The sequence below is a fragment of the Muscardinus avellanarius genome (assembly GCF_963383645.1).
Source record: "Muscardinus avellanarius genome assembly, chromosome: 4".
Lineage (NCBI taxonomy): Eukaryota > Metazoa > Chordata > Mammalia > Rodentia > Gliridae > Muscardinus > Muscardinus avellanarius.
The window spans coordinates 115,729,132-115,753,090 of NC_137789.1; the positions used below are offsets into that span (position 1 = coordinate 115,729,132).

At 35.5% G+C, this 23,959-nt stretch overlaps 1 protein-coding gene across 2 annotated transcripts in view; it reads right to left on the bottom strand.

The window, feature by feature from the left end:
• The window catches only part of CTNNA3 (catenin alpha 3), a gene marked incomplete at both ends in the record, with an annotated part of 1,656,346 nt that overhangs the window by 1,550,656 nt on the left and 81,731 nt on the right, over window positions 1-23,959 (bottom strand). For both annotated transcript variants that reach the window (XM_080694112.1, XM_080694111.1), the window contains one exon: window positions 7,793-7,959. In XM_080694112.1, the coding sequence (XP_080550238.1) occupies window positions 7,793-7,959 (167 nt within the window). The remainder of the gene's footprint in view (window positions 1-7,792; window positions 7,960-23,959) is intronic.

Consider the following 23,959-nt stretch of genomic DNA (forward strand, 5'->3'; position numbering starts at 1 on the left):
TTCTTACCAGAGAATATTTCTTTCTTTTTCTTTTTTAAGGTGAAACTATTATACATTTATTTATTTATTTTTCAGAAAAAATCTATCCTAATATGGAATATGGACTCTAGATACCCAAAATGATCTCGAAAAAGAACAAAGCTAGAAGATGTATATTTTCTGATTTCAAACCATATAAAGCTACAATAATTGAAACAGTGTAGTACTGTTCCAGGGGCAGATATATAAACCACTGGAGTTAAATAAAAGCCTAGAGATACATTCTTCCATATATTGTCAGGTTATTTTTGACAAGGTTTCCACGAACATTTGGTGGAGGAAATAATTATCTTTTAACTAAATGTTGTTGAAAAATAATAATTACATGGAAAAGAATAAAATCAGACCCTTACCTAACACATACAAATATTAACTCAAAATATATAAAAGACCTAAATATAAATCTTAAGACTATAAACTTTTAGAAGAAAATCTGGGTCATAAAACCTCACAACATTGAAATTGGCAGTGATTTCTTAGATATGATTTCAATGGCACAGGCAACAAAAGGGTAAACAAACTCCCTAAAAAATAAAAGCATATTGTATATCCAAAGACAATGTAAACAGAGTTAAAAGTTACTGATAGAATGGGATAAAATATTTCCAAATGCTATATCTGAAGGTATATTAGTATTCCAACTAGACATCCTAAAAATTAGCAACAATAAAAGCAAACAATACAATTTAGAGATAGGTAAAAGATTAACATAAATAATGAATCTCCACAGATAACCAATCTTAGCCCTATTTTTATTCTTTATTTTGAAACCGGGTCTCACTAAGTTGCAGAGGCTCTCACTAAGCAAATGAGGCTGGCTACAAACATGCAATCCTTATAAGTTTATATTATCCATGTAAGTTTCTCCACTATAATCCTTTTGATTCCAGGTAGAAGTCTAACATGACTATAAGTATTTTTAGAAAAATTCCAAACAATTTCCAAACAATAATTTTAGAAATTTCAAGGATTAATATTAGGTCTCAAGGGTCAAAAAGATGAGAAATTCTGATTTTAGCCAGTTTAAATTTCTTTACTGTATTATTTCTCAGCAACTTTAATGTGCATCAAAAAAACATTCAGAGGGAATTTTTGTATACAGTCTTGACCACCAAAGAAAGTTTTGCTTTTTCATATTCCATATTTACTAGACAAGTTCTAAAGAACACATATCAGGAAATAGTAGGCTAAATAATCCTAACCTTGATCATCTCCACAAAAAAATTGTAGGGTCTTAATTCTACATGAAATCTTGATAGAAGTGAGTTGATAGCAATTCATATATAAACTTTTCATAGGAATGAAATTATTTTAAAACTGTCACCATTTACCCAAAATTATGATTCTTTCTTTTTGATAAGATGCCACTTCCTGATATACTTACAGGAAGATGGTGACCAGTGGAAGCAGCACATACCAGTTCTGCTGACACCCAATCTCCATTGCCTTAAAAACAGCATTCTACAAAGCCAGAAAATACTATCCATAGAAGAATAAAACAATAGGTACAAGGGCCAGAGAAAAAGAAAATTATAAGACCAATCAAAGAGCAGAAAAGAAACCTGCCTGCCTTGCGGTGGCAAATGCCACAGCGGCGCCATCTTGCCTCACAGGACCTGACTCCAGAGACAAACAAGAAAACAACCAAGAGCCCGAAGTGAGCAGCTGCAGACTATCAGAGATATAAGCCATCAGATCTCCTGCCGAAACACCTACTACAATTTACAGCAGTGGCAGCTGAGCTCGCAACACCCTCCAGAGATCCAGACCTGAGCTCAATACCAGAAAAGAAGATCGCCCACCTCTCGGCCACAGGCACCACAACAGTGCCATCTTGCCTCATTGCACCTGACTCTAGGGATGATCAGGAAAACATCAAAGGACCTGAAGTAAGCAGCTGCAGATCATCGGAATTGTACATCATTTCTTCTGGCGCAAACATTGGCTACAACTTGCAGCAGCAGCGGCCAAGCTCACCACGCCATCCAGAAACCCAGACTGGTGTACAACACCCAACACCATAAGTGAAGCTGCCCAGGGATTCCCACAGTGGCGAAGAATGCCCTGGGTCTGAGACTTTGCAGTTTAACCTGGCAAAGGAAGGAATAGAGTCTACAACTTGCAACAATGATGGCTGAGCTTACCACACCCTCCAGAAATCCAGCCTGGCACTCAATAACACCATAAGTGAAGCTGCAGATCCCACAGGAGAATGCCCAGTGTTGAAAATTTATAGCACTGAGTGCTCACATAAGGAAGAAAAGAAAATCACCAAATAAATAACCTAATAACACACCTCAAAGCCATTGAAAAACAGAACAGTCTAACCTCAAAGCCAGAAGGCAGAAAATTATTAAAATCAGAACAGAAATCAACAAAGTAGAGAAAAAATACAGAAAATCAACAAAACCAAAAGCAGGTTTCTTAAAAAAAAATTAACAAGATAGATAAACCACTAGCCAACCTAACCAAAAAAAGAGAATCAACCCAAATTACAAAGATAAGAGATGATAAAGAAGACACCACTACTGACAATATAGAAATCCAGAGGATTATCAGAAGTTACTTTGAAAAACTATACTACAACAAGCCAGGCATGGTGGCGCACACTTGTAATCCCAGCATTTGGGAGGCTGAGACCGGAGAATCGTGTTTGCAGACAGCCTCAGCTACTTAGTGAGGCCCTCTGCAACTCAGTGAGACCGTTTCAAAATAAAGAATAAAAAATAGGGGCAGGGGGTATAGCTCAGAGGTCAAATGCCCCTGGGTTCCAAACCCCATCCCCAGACCCGCAAAAAAAAAAAACTATACTACAACAAAATGGAAAATCGGGAGGAAATTGACAACTTTCTAGATAAATACAATCGGCCCAAACTGAGTCAAGAAGATATAAAAAATTTAAACCAACCAATAGAAATCAAAGAGACTGAAACAGAAATAAAAAAACTTACCATCAAAGAAAGCCCAGGACTAGATGGTTTCCCAAGTGAATTCTATAAAACCTTTATAGAAGAGCTAATACTGACACTCCTCAGACTATATTATGAAATAGAAAAAAACAGGACTCTCCCAAATACATTCTATGAAGCCAGCATCACATTAATACCAAAACCAAATACAGACAGCTCAAGAAAAGAAAACTACAGGCCTATATCTTTGATGAACTTGGATGCAAAACTGCTAAACAAAATGCTAGCAACATGCATTCAAGACCACATCAAGACAATCATACACCATCACCAGGTAGGGTTCATCCCAGGGATGCAAGTCTGGTTCAACATATGAAAATCAATCCATGTAATTTATCACATAAGCAAAACCAAAGACAAAAATAACATAATCATCTCAATAGACACTGAAAAAGCATTTGACAAAATCCAACATCCATTTATGCTAAAAGCACCGCAGAGAATTGAAATAGAAGGAACGTACCTTAACATCATAAAGGCAATATACAACAGGCCCACAGTCAACATCATATTAAATGGGGGAAAATATTGTGAATATCCCCCCAAAAAATGTAACAAGACAAGCATGTCCATTATCACCACTACTCTTCAATATAGTACTTGAGACTCTAACCAGAGCAATAAGGCAAGGAAAAAAAAATCAAAGAAGTACAAATAAGAAAAAAAGAACTCAAACTTTTACTACATGCAGATAACATGATACTATACTTAGAAGACTCAAAAAACTCAACCAAAAGGCATATAGAACTTAACAAATTCAAAAAAGTATCTGGATACAAAATTAATCTTAAAAAATCAGAAGCTTTTCTGTATACCAACCATAAATCCACTGAAAAAGAAATCCAGAAAACACTTCCACTCAGAATTTACCACAAAAAAATATACTTAGGAATAAGTTTAACCAAGGAGGTAAAAGAACTCTACAAAGAAAATTTAAAAAAAACATTGAAAAAAAAATCAAAGAAGACCTTAGAAGATGGAAAAATCTTCCATGTTCATGGAGAGGGAGAATAAATATCATCAAAATGGCCATACTTCCAAAAGTGATCTACAGATTCAAAGCAATACCTTAAATTACCGAGATCATTCCCCACAGACATAGAAAAATTAGTCTTTAAATTCATTTCAAACAACAAAAATCCCAGAATAGCCAAAGTAGTTCTCAGCAACAAAAACCATGCAGGAGGAATCACAATACCTGACTCTAAACTATACTACAAAGCCACTGTAATAAAAACAGCATGGTACTGGCACAAAAACAGATACATAGACCAATGGAGCAAGACTCAGAAACAAATACATACACTTAGAGCCAATTAATTTTTGACAAAGGGGCAAAAAAACATACACTGGAAAAAAAATAGCCTGTTCAACAAATGGTGTGGCAAAACTGGTTAGCCATATGCAGAAAAATGAAAATAAATTCCACTTCCTCACCCTGTACAAGAGTCAATTCAAGATGGATCAAAGACTTGGAAATTATACCAGAGACCAAGAGGTTCCTTGAAGAGGGCATAGGTCCAACACTACAACACATAGGCACAGATAAACACTTTCTGAACAAGATCCCAAAGGCACAACAAATTAAAAAGCGATACAATACATGGGATTGTATGAAAATGCAGAGCTTCTGTACAGCAAAGGAAACTACCAAGAACCTCAACTGAGAGCCAACAAATGGAAGATTTTTGCCAACTACTCCTCTGATAGAGGACTAATATCTAGAATATACAGAGAACTCAAGAAACTCAACACTAAGAAAACAAAGCATCCAATAACAAAATGGGCAAGCAAACTAGATACTTCATGAAATAAGAAATTCAAATGGCCAATAAATGCATGAAAAAATGCTCAATATCACTGGCAATCAGAGAGATGAAAATCAAAACTACCCTGAGATTTCACCTAACTCCAACTAGAATGGCCATCATTCAAAACACAAACAACAACAAATGCTGGCAAGGATGTGGAGAAGTGGGAACTCTAAGACATTGTTGGTGGGATTGCAAATTAGTGTAACCACTTTGGAAAACAGTATGGAGGATCCTCAGAAGAATGGGAACAAACTTATCATATGATCCAGCAATATCACTTCTAGATATCTACCCAAAAGAAAGGAAACTAAACTACCAGACTAATACATGCCTATCTATATTCATAGTTGCACAATTCACCATTGGCAAACTGTGGAACCAGCCAAGATGTCCATCAACAGTTGAATGGATTACAAAACTATGGGATATATACACAATGGAATTTCACTCAGCCATAAAGAAAAACATAATTACATCATTATAGGGAAATAGATGGAACTGTAGGACATTATGCTAAGTGAAATTAGTCAGTCACAAAAAAAAAGAAATCAGATGCTCTCCCTCATATGCAAAAGCTAGGGAAAAATGAGGCATGGGAGGAACTCTAGATGAAGAAGGAGATTCTATAGATGAGCAAATAAGGTGATCTAAGTGAGGGGATTGGAGGGGAGGGGGGAAGTTCTCTAATGCACATGATGTACTTTAACAAACATATCAAAGTCAATCATTAAGTCAAACATGATAAGGAAGGAGGGGAGGGAATGGGGTAGGGATTGGGTAAGGGCTAAATGAGTGATGTGTGCATGTATGTCTCCACCATCTTGTACCCCATTAAGACGTATGACTATAATACACCAATAAAAAAATTTTTTTAAGATGCCACTTCCCTTTTCAGATGAAGTACCATGGTTGTACTGTATATATATATATATATATATATATATATATATATATATATATATATATGATGTACGTGATCCAACCCAAGTAGAGGCTCCCACAAACACCATCAAGTGTAGGAAAAATGGTTGTAATTAAAAATGCCTTTGACATATCTAACATCCTTTAACAACCTGTTATAGGCCCAAGCATTTTTCTTAATACTTAAAATAGCTATTTGTAGTTAAAACTGTTCTAATCCTTGGAATACTAAATTCTGAAAGTATATTCATTTCTTTCCTGTTGCATTAAAGAACATAATTAAAATCATATGTTCTAGTTTTCTCATCTATAATATAGAAATCATAATCATAGTGTTATTGTGAACATTGATTTGAAAAAACAAGTCATCACAGTATTTGGCATATTATGAAACCTCCATAAATATTAACTATAGTTTTATTGCAAAAGGTAGTACTCTGCTATCTCATTTGAGTGACATGTGTATGAGTTTCCTAAGACTGTGCATAGCTCTTAGGGGCACTCAGTTAAAATGATAATGAAGGTGGATGTGCTGTTTGTATACATTTATTTCCTAATTGATTATGGTGACAATTTCCACCTTCATTCTGCCCTACCTCAAAAGAGCTATAGACTAAAATATAGAAAATACTGTGTCATCAGTACTATAAATCACCTAACACTCAATTTTTCATATTTATATTTATAGCATTTATTAGAATCTGTATTCACATTGAGAAAATAGAGTCTCAGAAGTGTTCAGAAATTTTACTAAGATTGTGTAACAAATTTATAACCAAGTAATAAAGGCAAAAAGAGAATTGAATTGGATTTTTATAGTAATAAAATTATCCAAAGGAATATGAAGTAGAAAGGAAGGATCACTTTAGTGTTAAAATAATCAATAGTAAATACAAGTAAGATGCAAAGAAAGGTTTAACAGCAATTAGAGGAAACTATTTTGATAAGAAGGTCAACCAAATCAGGCCATTGCTTGCTCAATGGAGCAGTGATAGTACAATCACCAGGCAGCTTTATGAAAACACAGATGTTAATGGACAGAAATGTAGGGATCCTATCTAAAGTAGGAAGGTCAGCAGAAATTTCAAGAGGTTCTCTGCATCCTTTCCTTCTCTATACTCTTTATGACTTGTTCAAAATAATTAAGGAAACCAAAAACAGCTTTCAAAAGTTCTATTTCTACTAAAACTGCTAAATGATTGGCAAAATAAAGCAAGCAGAATACCTGGTTACCTTGGTTTTTTCTTAATTAAAATGTATTTTTAGTTATTTTTTTAAATGTATGTATATATTTTCATAATGGATTATTTCAGAGATCATAAACTACCTATAAATAATACACTTATCATCTTTAATCAAGAGAAGATGGCAAAGTAGCATCCACTTACAAACTACAATAAACTTCTTGATGGATGCCTTAAGCTTTAATAAAGGTTTCTCTTCCTCAAATTATTTGTCTTTATATATTTAACATATATTATGTATGTAAATCTTTTCTGATATTAGTGATTTATATTTATAGAGACCATAATAATTTAAATAGTCAAAGGTCTAAAACTTTCTTTTAGCCACTTCTTTATCAGCAAATCATTTTCTGTTCTTGACTTTCCCACTTACTTTAGGACTAATTTCTGACTTCATTCTTTTAAGGTACTTATCAGTCTTCACAAACTGATCTGGTAAGCTTGTGAGGGTTGACATTAAGAAATGAAGGTGAAGCCACGCATGGTGGTGCACACTTGTAATCCCCATGCTTGGGAGGCCGAGACAGGAGGACTGTGCAGGTTCGAAGCCAGCCTCAGCTACTTAGTGAGGCTCTCAGCAACTTAGCGAGACCCTGTTTCCAAATAAAATATAAAATAGGTCTGGGAGTACAGCCTGGAGGTAGAAAAGCCCCTGGGGGTTCCATACCCAATACCACAAAAAAAAAAAAAAAAAAAAAAAAGGAGTGAAGGTGAGGCAGGGAGGCACCGGGATTGACACCAACTTCAGAGAATGGAATTAAAAGTAAAAACAACACCATAGAAAACTAAGCTATCTTTTACTTACAGATGACACATGCTGCAAGAGACACATGACATCAATCATGTCCGCAAGGATAAGGAGTCTGGTAACAGCAGCCAACAAGGCACGGGCAGCTTGAACCACAGCTTCCCTTTTCGGGAGATAACAGGGATCATCTGTAAATCTCTCAGCTGACACCTTCAGAGCTTCACCTGAAAAACAAAACCAAAAATAAGTTATACTTCAAGTTTTAACTATGCCTATTTCAGCATTTATCAACCAACCTAATCCCAAGTGAATCTGACTAAGCAGAACATTAAAATACTGTCAGTTGATGCTAGAATATTGTCTAATAAACAATGCAGATGAACATTTGTTTTTGCTAAATGCACTGGAGTGTAAAAAGCAGAATACCACTTCCTGCAGAAAAATTATGTTCTATTGACTAGCAACACCAAGTAAAAACTGCTGTCAACTCCTGCATTTGCTAAGTCTCAATTGCTATGAAAGTTTTATTACTAAGATTTCAATCATAAACATTCCTATTTATAAAAAATAAACTGAAATCTTCATTAAGTTTCTTTCTAACTCAGTGGATGTTATAAAAGACCTAGTCTTTAAAATAATGATTGTAGAAGCCGGGCGTGGTGGCGCACGCTTGTAATCCCTGCGCTTGGGAGGCAGAGACAGGAGGATCGCGCAGGTTAGAAGCCAGCCGCGCTGGCTTAGGAGACCCTGTTTCCAAATAAAAATGTAAAAATAGATCTGGGAGGGTAGCCCGGAGGTAGAAGGGCTTCTAGGAACCCCAGTATCACCAAATAAATAAATAAATAAATAAATAAATAAATAAATAAATAAAATAATGATAGTAGCCGGGCGTGGTGGCGCATGCTTGTAATCCCCACGCTTGGGAGGCGGAGACAGGGATCGTGCAGGTTCGAAGCCAGCCGTGCTGGCTTAGGAGACCCTGTTTCCAAATAAAAATATAAAAAATGGCTCTGGGAGCGTAGCCCAGAGGGAGAAGGGCTTCCAGGAACCCCAGTACCAAAATAAATAAAATAATGATAGTAGCCAGGCATGGTAGCATGTCATACCTGTACTCTCAGTACTTAGAAGGCTGAGATAAGAGGAGCACAGGTTCAAAGACAGCCTCAGCAATGTAGTAAGACTCATAGAAACCTAGCAAGATCCTGTTTCAAATTTAAAAAAATTAAAGGCTGAAGGTGTATCTTGGAAGTAGAATGCCCCTGCATTCAATGACTACTACAGAGAGGAAGGGAAAGAGGAAAGGAAAGGAAAAAGGAAGAAAGGAAGGAAGAGAACAAAGGAAGGAAAGAAGGAAGGAAGGAAGGAAGGAAGGAAGGAAGGAAGGAAGGAAGGAAAGAAGGAAGGAAGGAAAGAAGGAAGGAAGGAAGGAAGGGCCCTAAAAGTTTATCATAGGTAGATTCATTCTATAGCAATATAATGAATAAACTGCCTCCTAAACTTAGTCACAGAAATATGTCATAGTACATAATTTACAGAGAAATATGTCTACTACTTCTAAAGTCTTAAATTAAAATATATTTTATTATAAAAATAATATATAGTCATTTGTTTTAAAAGTTCCCAGTTCAAAAGGGTCTTCCAACAAAGAAAAGCCCAGAAACAGATTCCCAACTGAGCTCTACAAGACCTTTAAAGAAAAATTAAGCCAAATGATCCTCAAATTTCTCCATGAATTAGAAGAAGAAGTACTTTCAAACTCACTCTATAAAGCCAGCATTCACAGTCATATCAAAACCAAAAAAAAAAAGATTCCTTAAGGAAAGAATATTACAGACAAATATCCTTGATGAATATGAATATAAAAATTCATAATAAAAATACTAGCAGAGGATTAAAGATGGCAGAAGAGAGAAAGAGAGTGCATTTTTGGTTGCTCCACATCTCACCATCTCTGGAAAACATGGAGACCTACACTTACACTAGCCTTATCTACAGAGCAATAAACGAGATATCAAAAGCAACAAAGATGCCATCTTAAGAAATATCTGTAATCATGAGAAAAAGGACTAGCAAGGAAGCAACAAGGTCCCACAACCCCACAATAACAAAATCCAACAACACAAAATTGCAGAGATCACCAGAAGGACAAATCAGAAATTTAACAGTAGAAACAATACAGGATTTCTGGAAAATAATATATATATATATATATATATATATATATATATATATATATATATATATTTGGTGGTACTGGGAATGGAACCAAGGGGCCTTCTACCTCCGGGCTATAACCCCAGACCTATTTTATATTTTATTTGGAGACAGGGTCTTTTAAACCAGCCGAGGCTGGCTTCGAACCTACACAATCCTCCTGTCTCAGACTCCCAAGCGCAGGGATTACAAGCATGCGCCACCACACCCGGCTCGACCTGCAATTTTTAAAGCCAAAAAGTAAATAGAACATGGAGAGTCAGAAGCTCATAGGTACACTTTCATAAAACAAATTATTTGTGACATTAAGTCACAAATAGATCCCAATACAATAACATTGGACTCTAGCCAGATCAATAAGGTAAAAAAAGGAAATCAAAGGAGTACAAATAGGAAAAGAAGAACTCAAACTTTCACTATTTGCAGATGACATGATACTATAGTTAGAAAACCCAACAAACTCAACCAAAAGGCTTATAGAACTGATCAATAAATTCAGCAAAATATCTGGATACAAAATCAATCTTAAAAAATCAGAAGCTTTCCTGTACACCAACCATAAATCCAATAAATCTGAAAAATAAATTCAGAAAATACTTCCACTCAGGATCTACCACAAAAATTAAAATACTTAGGAATAAATTTAACCAAAGAGGTAAAAGACCTATACAAAGAAATTATAAAACATTGAAAAAAGAAATTGAAGAAGATCTTAGAAGGTGGAAAGATCTTCCATGTTCATGGATTGACAGAATAAATATCATTAAAATGGCCACCCTTCCAGAAGTGATCTACAGATTTAACACAATGCCCATTAAACTACGAAAATAATTCCTCACAAACATAGACAAATCAGTCCTTAAATTTATTTGGAATAACAAAAAGCCCAGAATAGCCAAAGTAGTTCTCAGCAATAAAAACCATACAGGAGGAATCACAATACCTGACTTTACTATACTACAAAGCCAGTGTGATAAAAATAGAATGGTACTAGCACAAAAGCAGATACATAGACCAATAGAGCAGAATAGAAGACCCAGAAACAAGTCCACACACTTTCAGCCAATTGATTTTTGACAAAGAGGCCAAAAACATACACTGGAAAAAAGATAGCCTGTTCAACAAATGGTGTTGTCAAAACTGGTTAACCATATGCAGAAAATTGGATGTTAATCCCACTTTCTCACCCTGTACAAGAGTCAATTCAAGATGGATCAAAGACTTGGAAATCAAACTAGAGACCTTGAAGCTCCTTGAAGAGGGCATGGATCCAACACTGCAACACATAGGCACAGATAAACACTTTCTCAACAAGACCCAAAGGCACAACAAATTAAAATGTAAATCAATATGTGGGATTGCATGAAACTGAAGAGCTCTGTTCAGCAAAGGAAACTGTCAAGAACCTCAATCGAGAGCCAAAAGAATGGGAGAAGATTTCTGCCACCTACACCTCCAATAGAGGACTAATATCCAGAATATACAGAGAACTCAAGAAACTCAACACTAAGAAAACAAAGCATCCAATAACAAAATGGGCAAGTGAACTAAATAGACACTTCACGAAAGAAGAAATTCAAATGGCCAATAAATGCATGAAAAAATGCTCAACATCACTGGCAATCAGAGAGATGAAAATCAAAACTACCCTGAGATTTCACCTAACTCCAACTAGAATGGCAGTCATTCAAAACACAAACAACAACAGATGCTGGCGAGGATGTGGAGAAGGGGGAACTCTAAAACATTGTTTGTGGGATTGCTAATTAGTACAACCACTTTGGAAAACAGTATGGAGAATCCTCAGAAGAATGGGATCAAATATACCATTTGATCCAGCAATACCACTTCTGGGTATCTACCCAAAAGATAGAAAACCAAACTATCAAACTAATGCATGTGTATCTACGTTCATAGCTGCACAATTCACCATAGCCAAACTGTGGAACCAGCCAAGATATCCATCAACAGATGAATGGATTACAAAATTGTGGGATATGTACAAAATGGAATTTTACTCAGCCATTAAAAAGAACTCAATTACATCATTTTCAGGGAAACGGATGGAAATGGAGGACATTATGCTAAGTGAGATTAGTCAGTTACAAAAAATAAGAAATCAGATGCTTTCTCTAATATTTGAAAGCTAAGGAGGAAAGGGTCATAGGAGGTACTCTAGATGAAAAAGAAAACCCTATAGAGGAGCAAACAAGACAGGCTAAAGGTGGAGAAAGGAGCAGGGAAGGAGAAAAATCTCTAAAACACACAATGTAGTTAAACATATTGAAGTCAACCACTAAGCCAAGCAAAGGAGGGAGGGATGGTGAGGGAATGGGGTGGGAATTGTGTAGGGGTTAAATCGGTGCTATGTACATGTATGTACACAAAAATTTTTTACCCCAATATGATCTATGAATATAATGCACCAATAAAAATTTTAAAAAAATAATAAAGAAGAAAAAATAAAAATAAAAGTCATATAGCTGAAAAAAATAATAACATTTGACCACATCCTGTGCCACAAAGTGAACACCGACAAAATAAAAAAATGTGACATACTCCCCTGCATCTTTTGAGACCACAATGTAATAAAACTAGAAATCAACTAACTATAAGAAGATCCAGAGTACTCCCATAAACACATGGAGACTGAACACCACACTGCTAAACAAGGAAGTAAGAGGTAAAATATAAAAATTCCCAGAAACAAATGAAAAGAGAGACATACCATATTGAAACCATCAAGACACCTTGATGGCAGTGTAAAGAGAAAAATTCATAGCACAGAATGCCTACATAAGAAAAACAGAAAATCACCAAATCAATAACCTCATGATACATGTTAAAGCCCTTGAAAAACATGAACAATCTAACCCCAAAGCCAATAGAAGACAGAAAATTATTAAAAATCAGAGCAGAAATCAATGAAGTAGAGAATAAAAAACAATATGAAAAAAATCAACAAAACCAAAAGCTGGTTTCCAGAAAAAAAAAACAAGATAGATAAACACTAGCTAACCAAAAGAAAGAGAATAAATTTAAAATACTGAAATAAGAGCTTAAAAAAGGAGATATCACCAGCAACAGCATGAAAATCCAGAGGATTATCACAAATTAATTTGAAAAACTATACTCCAACAAAATGGAAAATGTAGAAGAAATTGACAATTTTCTAGAAGCATACAACCTTCCTAAATTGAACCAAGATGGTATAGAAAATTTAAACTAATAGCAATAAAAGAGACTGAGGCAACAATAAGAGCCTCCAATCAAACAAAAGCCGAAGACCAGATGGTTTCCTAAGTAAATTTATAAAACCTTTATAGAAGATATCATCCCAATATTCCTCAATCTAGTCCATGAAACAGGGACTCTCCCAAATATATTCTACAAAGACAACATCACAAAACTAAAGACAGTTCAAGAGAAGAAAACAATAGGCCTATATCATTAACTCAGATGCAAAACTGCTAAACAAAATACTAGCATAACGAATTCAAAACCACATCAAGAAAATCATACATTATGACCAAGTAGGGTTCATCCCAGAAATACAAAGCTGTTTTTTTTGTTTTGTTTTGTTTTTGTTTTTTGTTTTTGGTGGTACTGGGGTTCCTGGAAGCCCTTCTACCTCTGGGCTACACTCCCAGACCTATTTTATACTTTTTTTATTTTTGGAAACAGGGTCTCTTAAGCCAGCGGGGCTGGCTTCGAACCTGCGCGATCCTCCTGTCTCCGCCTCCCAAGCACGGGGATTATAAGCGTGCGCTACCACGCCTGGCTACAAGGCTGGTTTAACATATGAAAAACAATCTGTATAATTCATCACATAAACAGAACAAGACAAAAATCACATAATCATCTCAATAGACAGCAGGTCATTTCCAAATTTTTTCTATTTTAGACTATACTAGAAAAAAATATCCATGACATCTGTCTTTGTTTGCATGCATGAGCAAATTTAACTATAGTATAAAATCTTAAATAATTTGAAGGGCAAATAAATTTTAAATTTTGCCATACATTGCCCAAAAACTCTCTAAAACAGTCATCCTACCAACAATATGCAAAATGAACTATCTTATCTGTTTTAATACAGAATAGTTTTCATTTATTCATGAACTTCATCATAAAGAAAATATAACAAATTATTCTTAAGAAAAACAATAAATATAGTTTCTTATTATAGACAAAACATGTAAATGGAGTCAGAGACTGTCTCAGCATGTTAACATGTCTCATTTAGCTCTCTAAGCAATTCCGAGTCAGGAATTCAGATTCTGAAGTAAGACATTTCTGAGATTAAATTTTATCCTTATGATGTGAGACTATAACGCACCAATAAAAGTATTTTTAAAAATCTGTCCATCATTTCTTATTCTAGGAACTTGGTTACTTAAATATTTTCAGTGTACTCATCTACAGAAAGGAGATAAATATATTATTTTGTCTCTGTTTCTGGAATGTGTAGATAACATAATTCATATTATATATTCAGCACTGTATCTGAACTGAGGATGCATTCAACAAACATTAGCTATTATTTCTTGGGAAATTTCTAGGAGAGATGGTAAATTTTTAAGACCAGTAATGGATGATTTTTATATGCTTCTCTGCAAGTCAGAACTGCTGCTAAGAGACTGAAAAATTAAACTGACCTCCAAAATTTAAAGAGCAGATGTATTCCCACATTAAAAAAAAGATTATCTGTTCCTACGGTATTCTGAATTGGAGAGTTACAATAACCTTTTATAAATACTGTCTTTGACTTTCACACACTAAAAAGAATTACATGTTTTGAATTAAATATTCAAAGAATTATATATTTTAAGTATAAATATGTTATGATGTTGAAAAACTGTACTAAAGGTCATGCTCAGGAAAAGATCGTTTAAATATCTATTATATTCTTTGTGTCTGTAAAGATAGCATCTGCCAGATAACAGCATTAGGAGAAAAATTCAGTCCCTAAAGTCATTAATAAAGATACTATAAGTTAACTTCCAATTATTATTCTTCCCCCTGTACCCCCCAACCCCTGCCAATTCTCCCAACCCTTTTCATCTGGTTTGAGCTCGTACTTCTGGTCCAAACATAAACATCACTTCCTCTGTGAGGACTTAGACCCCATAACTAAGGCAGGTGTTACAGTAGGAGTCTGTGCTTCCAATCATAACCCTCATCAGCGTTCACTGTACAACTTGTTCAAAGCCCAGCTTTTCCAAATCCTATGACTAGTGAATGCAAGAGCTGCATGGGTCCTGTCACCAGCACAATGTTCCAAAGTCTAGGAGAGTGCTCACTCTAGCACATGTATTCAATACATGGGAGGGTATCCCTGAATGAATATGTGAATGAGCATTATTCAACTTTTATTTGACAAAAAATTTTGCTCCCTGACACAGTAACATGCTATGCTTCCAGGGTATAGAGATTGGTACAAGCAATTTTCCGGCCCAAGAAGTTCACATTTAAGTGGGAATCGGAAAACACCGATAGACACAAGCTAAGCTGGGGTCTGCATAAGCCTGTACAAATGACCAAGACACTAAGAGAAGGGTCTACCTCTGCTGGAGGTGTCAGAGGACAGACCAGGCAGTGTTCTAGGTAAGAGCAGAATGTTCCAACTGTTGACAAAAAGAATTGGTTTATAGAATTTCAGTTCACCAATTTGCTACCTCACTGTCAAATTGATTTCTGCCAGGAGAAAATGGTTATTTTCCTAATAGAAAAAATATATATTTTATATTTATATTATCAGCCTCCATGTTTTATAAAGTCTGCATGGAAGGGAGTCTAGTGTTTTTAACATATCATTCTTAATCTTGCTTTTAATGTTTTAACTCTGAAGTTTAATGAACAGGAAACTTAGCTTTTTAAATATATACAAATGAGGCCAAGCGTGGTAGAGCACGCTTGTAATCCCAGCCCTTGGGAGGCTGAGACAGGAGGATTGCACGGGTTCGAAGCCAGCCTCAGCTACTTAGTGAGGCTCTCAGCAACTTAGTGAGACCCTGTTTCCAAATAAAGTATAAAATAGGTCTGGGAGTATAGCCCAGAGGTAGAAAAGCCCCTGGGAGATATATATATACATATATATATATATGTATATATATATGTATATATATGTATATATATGTATATATGTATATATGTATGTATATGTATATGTATATATATACAAATGAAAATATCTACATTTTCCCTGCCTAAGCCCCACTCCATTCATAAAAGCAGCCTACTCAAGGTCTTGGAAATAGTACAAGAGCTAGAAACAGGAAGCTATTACCTACTGGATTCATTTGGTTTATTTCCTATAAAATGTAATTATTTAAATCTTAAAAAAATAAATTACTAAATATCTACTTTAAAAAAGGTACTACAGCATATAGTCTATAAGTATTTATAGTTGTAAATCTTATGCACATACAAGTGTAATATAAAATTTTATGAATATACAAAGAACTGATATATAATTGTATATGATAATTATATATGATGTATAATTGTATATGATATATAATTGTAACTGATATATAATTGTATATGATATAATTGTATATGATATACATATATGATGTATATATGTATATATAATATGTATAATTGTGTATGATATATAATTGTATATGATATATAATTGTATATGATACAAGAAATAATAAGTTTTGGCCAAATATACACACTGCAAAATATTCTTTACAAAAGATTCCTACATGGTCTGTCACAAGTTCTTTTGCTGCACTTAAAAATGTGGCTCCACTTTCACAAAGAGACTATATTGATTATAACTTTAAAATCAAAGAAAACATGGCATAAGTAAAACATCTAGAGGAGAAACATAGAAAACCAATATGCAAAGCAGGTACCAAATTTTTTTATATTTTTATTGGCACATTATAGTCTTAGAGTCTCACATCATAATGTAGTAAATAGTGATAGAGACATAAGGCACACCTCCAACTTTTATAATTAACATTATATTTATGATTCAGATAAGATTCCTAGTATATGCCTCTGGCTACGTGTGTGTGTGTGTGTGTGTGTGTGTGTGTGTGTGTGTGTGTGTGTTGTGTGCTAATATACACATATAACATGCACTAGTATATATTATTAATTGATTCAATATGCAATATTGTATTCAGGTATGGTGGGATTCACAGACTGAGCCTGGGCACTAGGGGTTTGGTTTTGTTTTTAATTGGAAAACTGCCAATTTTGACTTCAAAGCTTCTGGGAGGTAAAAGCTTGAATTTAACTTTAGACTATTCTTTTATTTAGCAGGGAAAAAAGGGACTTCAATTAGATCCTAAACGTACACAGCTTTCTTTAAGGCAAATACCCTCCTTAAAAGTGTTTGAGACAGTGTGACTGCACAAGGGGAGCAGTGTCTGGCAGGGGGAAACACAGAACCTTGAGCTTCACTGTGTGGACTCAGCCTGGGTGTGACAAGGACATCAGCAGGTTTATGGGCTCAGAGTATGGCTGCATTTGGTTGCCCTTGAAAGATACCATGCTTTATTTCTAGTGTATTATCTTCAAATTCTCAGTAAGCCTCATTAAAAGTTATAATTTGAAACCAGATTTTTTTCCCATCTAAAACCAAAAAAAAGATAAAATGTATGAAGAAAATGGTTAGGAAGGCACTGAATGTCAGGCAGTAGAGGACAATAATGCCTGAGAAATAAGCAAACAGAATAAGCCCTTTTATAAGCACCAGCTCACTGCCAAGAAAGACTTCCCAGGCCCAGATACAGGACAGGAAAAGTATAGTAGAGCCTAATAGACTCTCTGAGCTGAGAAAGCAAAGCTCAGTACTGGGGGGTCGAGGCAGCTAAAGTACACAAGATAATAGGAAAGGAAAGCCTGACTGTGATCCCAGTACTTGGGAGACTGAAACAGGAGAACCACAGGTTAAGCAACTTAGTGAGGCCCTGTTTCAAAGTTTTAAAAAGTAGCGTGTAGCTCAGAGGTAGAATGCCCCTGGATTCAATCCTCAGTAACACACACACACACACACACACACACACACACACACACACACACAGAAAAGTAAAAAACTGAGTAAAAAATCTGCAGAGCCTGCAACATAAGTATTCAGCTGAATACTGATCAACTGTACTTGGGGAGACACTACCCAACCTAGAAAAAGAACCATCCTAAAAGATTTGTGGTACTAATAGCATGTGGCACTCACAGAGGACTGAGAACAATACTTGCAAAACCACCAGACTTGAAAACATCATGACTCATGAGATAATATGTGGAAAACATAAGAAGGGTCATGCTTTAATAATATGGAATACCCAACCTTAGACTGAGCATTGTCCCAGTTCCCCTAACATAACATTTCAGAGAACGAAAAATTGTTAGCTTCAAGGCGAGCAACAGTCATATGAGGGAGTAGCTGTGATCGGGTAAAGGCAAGAACAGGCCAGCATACTACTTTATCCAAAGTGGAAAGCAGGAGTGGCCAGTCATTGAGCCCTACATCATTGGAAACTGTCAAAATAAGCTAGGGAATATTTTGATAGGACTGATATAGAAAATTATAAAATCTTTATAAAATACAAAATTTGATTAAACTGGTTTTGATAAAGCAGTAGGAACATCTCTGGCATCAGAGTTAGAATATAGTAGAAACTATCTTAAGAGAATTCTTCACTGCCTTTCCAGATAAACTCTTTTTATTCCCCCTCAGCAACATAGTGATGATCACTTCCTCCTGATTAATACCAAAGGAACCTCGATCCTCAGCCCTATATTTTATTATTTTATTCTTTACTTTAAACCAGGGTATCATTGAGTTGTAAAGGACCTCACTAAGTAGCTGAGGTTGTCCACAAACCGCGATCCTCCTATCTCAGACTCCCAGATACTGGGATTACAAGTGTGTGCCAACATGCCTGGCTTTCAATTTAACTCTTACAAAAGTTAAAAAAAATAGTCCTTAAAATTAAGATGCTAAACTGAAATTAGCTGTCCATTATTTTTCCAATATTTTCTTTTCTTAAAAAATGTGCAAGCTTAGCAATTTATATACTTCTATTATATAGAACTAAAAAAACTAGCTGAGTGTTGTGGCACATGCTTGTAATCCCAGCATTTGGGAGGTTGAGACCGGAGGATCACGGTTCATGGACAGCCTCAGCTACTTAGTGAGGCCCTCTGCAACTCAGTGACACCCTGTTTCAAAATAAAGAATAAAAAATTGGGCAGGGGCCAGGTGTGGTGGCGCACACTTGTAATCCCTGCTCTTGGGAAGCTGAGACAGGAGGATCGCACAGATTCGAAGCCAGCCTCAGCTACTTAGTGAGGCTCTCAGCAACTTAGTGAGACCCTGTTTCCAAATAAAATATAAAATAGGTCTGGGAGTATAGCACGGAAGTAGAAAGCCTCTGGGCTCCACCTCCAGTACCACAAAAAAAAAAAGGAGACTTCTGGGAAGATGGCAACCGAGAAAAGCGGGACTTAAGAGCCCCGCTAACAACCAATCTCTATTACCACAAAATCAGTGCCTTTCATAGCCAAAAAACACCATCACCAGAAAAACAAAAAAATCACCAGGCTCCAGAGAGGAGGAGGACTCAGAACGGAGCTCAGAGCCACAGAGGAGATACGCTGGCCTCACGCCCAGGGACGCGGCAGCAGCACCTTAATGCCGGCGGTGGCAGCGAGTTCACCAGACGGCACCAGACCAACACACTCAACAGCCCACCAGGCTCCAGAGAGAAGCGGCGGACAGCAAGCTGAGGGACTCAGAGCGGAACTCAAAACCAGAGAAGAAATACGCCAGCCTCACGGCCAAGGGTGTGGCAGTGGCTCCATATTGCCACTGGCGGCAGCAGCAGCGAATTCACCAAGTCCACAACATCTCCATCTGCGTACTCAACAACAGTGAGTCAAATTGTGGGCCACAGAGGAGAAATCCCAGTACTGTACTCCCAGGGACTTGACCCAGTGGGGGAGTGGCGGTGGCAGAGATATTACACCATAGGAGAATGCCCAACCTGGCATCCCCCATAGTCTAAAGCAGCCTCTATTGACTCCCTGGGTCTGAGACTCTGCGATACAACCCAGTAAAGGAGTAATGGGGTCTGAGATACCACAGACTCGAGCTCCAGAGCACCTTAAGTGAAGTCATAGTGGCCCAAGGGAAGAACCCAGAGAAGACACAAACTTCCGAAATCATGGGAAAGAGGAATAACAATGGAGCAATAAATGCCCACAACCCCACAACATCAGAACCCGATAAAATAGAAATTCAGAGATTTCTAGAAGATCAAATCAGAAAAATAACTGTAGAAATAATAGAGGTGTTTCAAAAAGAATTCAGGGAGAGCCAAAAAGAGATAAAGGATGCAATTAATGAAGTAAAGGCCTCAATTCAAAGTACGAACAACCGATTAGACCACATGGAGAATAGAATCTCGCTCCTAGAGGATGATCAATTCAAAAATGAACGCATAGTTAATAATTTAGAAAAAAATATCCGACAGCAGGAATCTGACATTGAAGAAATATGGGCCAATTTTAAGAGAGCTAACCTAAGAATAATTGGAATAGAGGAGTGAAAAGAAGGTGAAACCAAAGGGATTAACAATCTTTTCAAGGAAGTAATAGCAGAAAATTTTCCAAACATAGAGCAAGAGGTTGATACACAGATTCAGGAAACTTATAGAACCCCCGTTAGAGAGGATCAGAGAAGAGGATCCCCACGCCACACAATTGTCAAAATGACCAATGTGGAAGCCAAGCAGAGAATCTTAAAGGCAACAAAAACAAAGGGCCAAGTGACATTCAGAGGCAAACCAATTAGAATCACTCCAGACTTCCCAAACCAAGTCATGAGAGCCAGAAGGGCTTGGAGTAACATATTCCCAATTTTGAAAGAAAACAACTTCCAGCCAAAAATTTCCTACCCAGCAAAACTTTCTATCAAATTAGATGGGGAAATAAGAAACTTCCACGACAAACAGAAACTGAAGGAATTTATGTCTTCAAAACCAGCACTAGAGAAAATACTCAAAGAGATTAACTACAAAGAAGAAATAGGTAACACACACCAGAATCCAAGAAATAAGATTTTCCATCCAACAGACAACTAAGATTAGTTATCTTTGGAGATTCATTATTTATGTTAGTCTTTTACCTATCTCTAAATTGTATTGTTTGCTTTTATTGTTGCTAATTTTTAGAATTTCTAGTTGGAATATTAATATACCTTCAGATATAGCCTTTGGAAATATTTTATCCCATTCTATAAGTAACTTTTAACCCTGTTTACATTGTCTTTGGATATACAATATGTTTGTATTTTTTAGGGAGTCTGTATACTCTTCTGTTGCCTGTGCCATTAAAATCATATCCAAGGGATCACTGCCAATTTCAGTGTTGTGAGATTTTATGACCCAGATTTTCTTCTAAAAGTTTATAGTCTTAAGATTTATATTTAGGTCTTTTATCTATTTTGAGTTAATATTTGTATATGTGTTAGGTAAGGGTCCAATTTTATTCTTTTTCATGTAATTATTATTTTTCAACAATATTTAGTTAAAAGATTAGTATTTCCCCCAACAAATGTTTGTGAAAACCTTGTAAAAAAATAACTTGACAATATATGGAAGAATGTATCTCTAGGCTTTTATTTAACTTCAATGGTTTATATATCTGCCTTTAGAACAGTACTACACCGTTTCAATTATTATAGCTTTATATGGTTTGAAATCAGAAAATATACATCTTCTAGCTTTGTCCTTCTTCGAGATTGTTTTGGGTATCTAGAGTCCATATTCCATATCAGGATAGATTTTTTCTGAAAAATAAATAAATGTATAATAGTTTCACCTTAAAAAAGGAAAAAATATCCTCTGGTAAGAAAGAAAACAAAAAGAAATATTGAACTGTTATCTTTTAGTCATCAAAAGCTTGGTATCAGACAAATGAAACTGTTTTGTGAGATTATCATTTTTAATTTTGGATAAATTGCTATAAAACTAGATGCCAACCACTAAGCCAAGCATGGGAAGGAGGGATGGGGAGGGAACAGGGTGGAGATCGGGTAGGGGCTAACTGGGTGATGTGTGCATGTATGTCTACAAAAGTATTTTCTTTATACCATTATGATGTATGAATACATTGCACCAATAAAAAATAAAAAATTTTAAAAAATTAAAAAAAAGAAAATACTCAAAGAGATTAACTACAAAGAAGAAATAGGTAACACACACCAGAACCAGAGAAACAAGAGTTTCCATCCAACAGACAACTAAGATTAGTTACCTGTGGAGATTCATTATTTATGTTAGTCTTTTACCTATCTCTAAATTGTATTGTTTGCTTTTATTGTTGTTAATTTTTAGGATTTCTAGTTGGAATATTAATATACCTTCAGATATAGCATTTGGAAATATTTTATCCCATTCTATAAGTAACTTTTAACTCTGTTTACATTGTCTTTGGATATACAATTTTTTTTATTTTTTAGGGAGTTTGTATACTCTTCTGTTGCCTGTGCCATTGAAATCATATCCAAGAAATCACTGCCAATTTCAATGTTGTGAGGTTTTATGACCCAGATTTTCTTCTAAAAGTTTATAGTATTAAGATTTATATTTAGGTCTTTTATCTATCTTGAGTTAATATTTGTATATGGGATTAGGTAAGGGTCCAATTTTATTATTTTTCATGTAATTATTATTTTTCAACAATATTTAGTTAAAAGATTATTATTTCTTCCACCAAATGTTCGTGGAAATCTTGTCAAAAATAACTTGACAATATATGGAAGAATTTAGCTCTAGGTTTTTACTTAACTCCAGTGGTTTATATATCTGCCTTTAGAACAGTACTACACCGTTTCAATTATTGTAGCTTTATATGGTTTGAAATCAGAAAATATATATCTTCTAGCTTTGTTCTTTTTTGAGATCGTTTTGGGTATCTAGAGTCCATATTCCATATTAGGATAGATTATTTTCTGAAAAATAAATATATAAATATATGATAGTTTCACCTAAAAAAAAAAGAAAAAAATATTCTCTGGTAAGAAAGAAAGCAAAAAGAAATATTGAAGTGTTATCTTTAAGTCATCAAAAGCTTGGTATCAGACAAATGAAACTGTTATGTGAGATTATGATTTTTAATTTTGGATAAATTGCTATAATACTAGATGTCAACCACTAAGCCAAGCATGGGAAGGAGGGATGGGGAGGGAATGGGGTGGGGATCAGGTGGGGGCTGACTGGGTGATGTGTGCATGTATGTCTACAAAAGTTTTTTTTTGTATCCCACTATGATGTATGAATACAGTGAACCAATAAAATATTAAAAACAAAGGGGGTGTAGCTCAGAGGTCAAATGCCTTTGGGTTCCATCCCCAGACAAGGAAAATAAAAAAAGAACTAGAAAAACTGTATATGTTATTTTTGACATCTGCTGAAAGACTCTCACTTTAGTGTTTTAAAATTCAGTGTGAAAACTATTTATTTTTCTAAGAAATGATACCTAATCTTTACAAAGAATTCATTTATAAAACAAATATATATCATGAGCGCCATCATGTACAAAGCATAAGGGATACACAAGAACTATTAAAACAGTCTCTGTCAGGTATTCCTAAATAAAACAAACTTCCGTTTCGTTTTAAATGTCATGATCTACAGACATACCTCCCTTAAAGTATATATTAAAACATAATTTTCCTGCCAAGTGTTGTGTTTGTCATTATCACCATTAACTCATTATGATATGAGACTACAATGCACCAATAAAAGCATAAAAAATTCAGATTTTATCTGAAAAATTAAAAAACATAAGCCAGGCGTTGTGGTGCACACTTGTAATCCCCACTTCTGGGAACCTGAGATGGGAGGATCAGATTTCGTGGACAGCCTCAGCTAATACTTAGTGAGGCCCTTTGCAAATCAGTGAGATCCTGTTTCAAAGTGAAGAATACAAAATAGGACTGGAGGTGTAGCTCAGAGGTAGAATGCCCCTGGGTTCCATCCC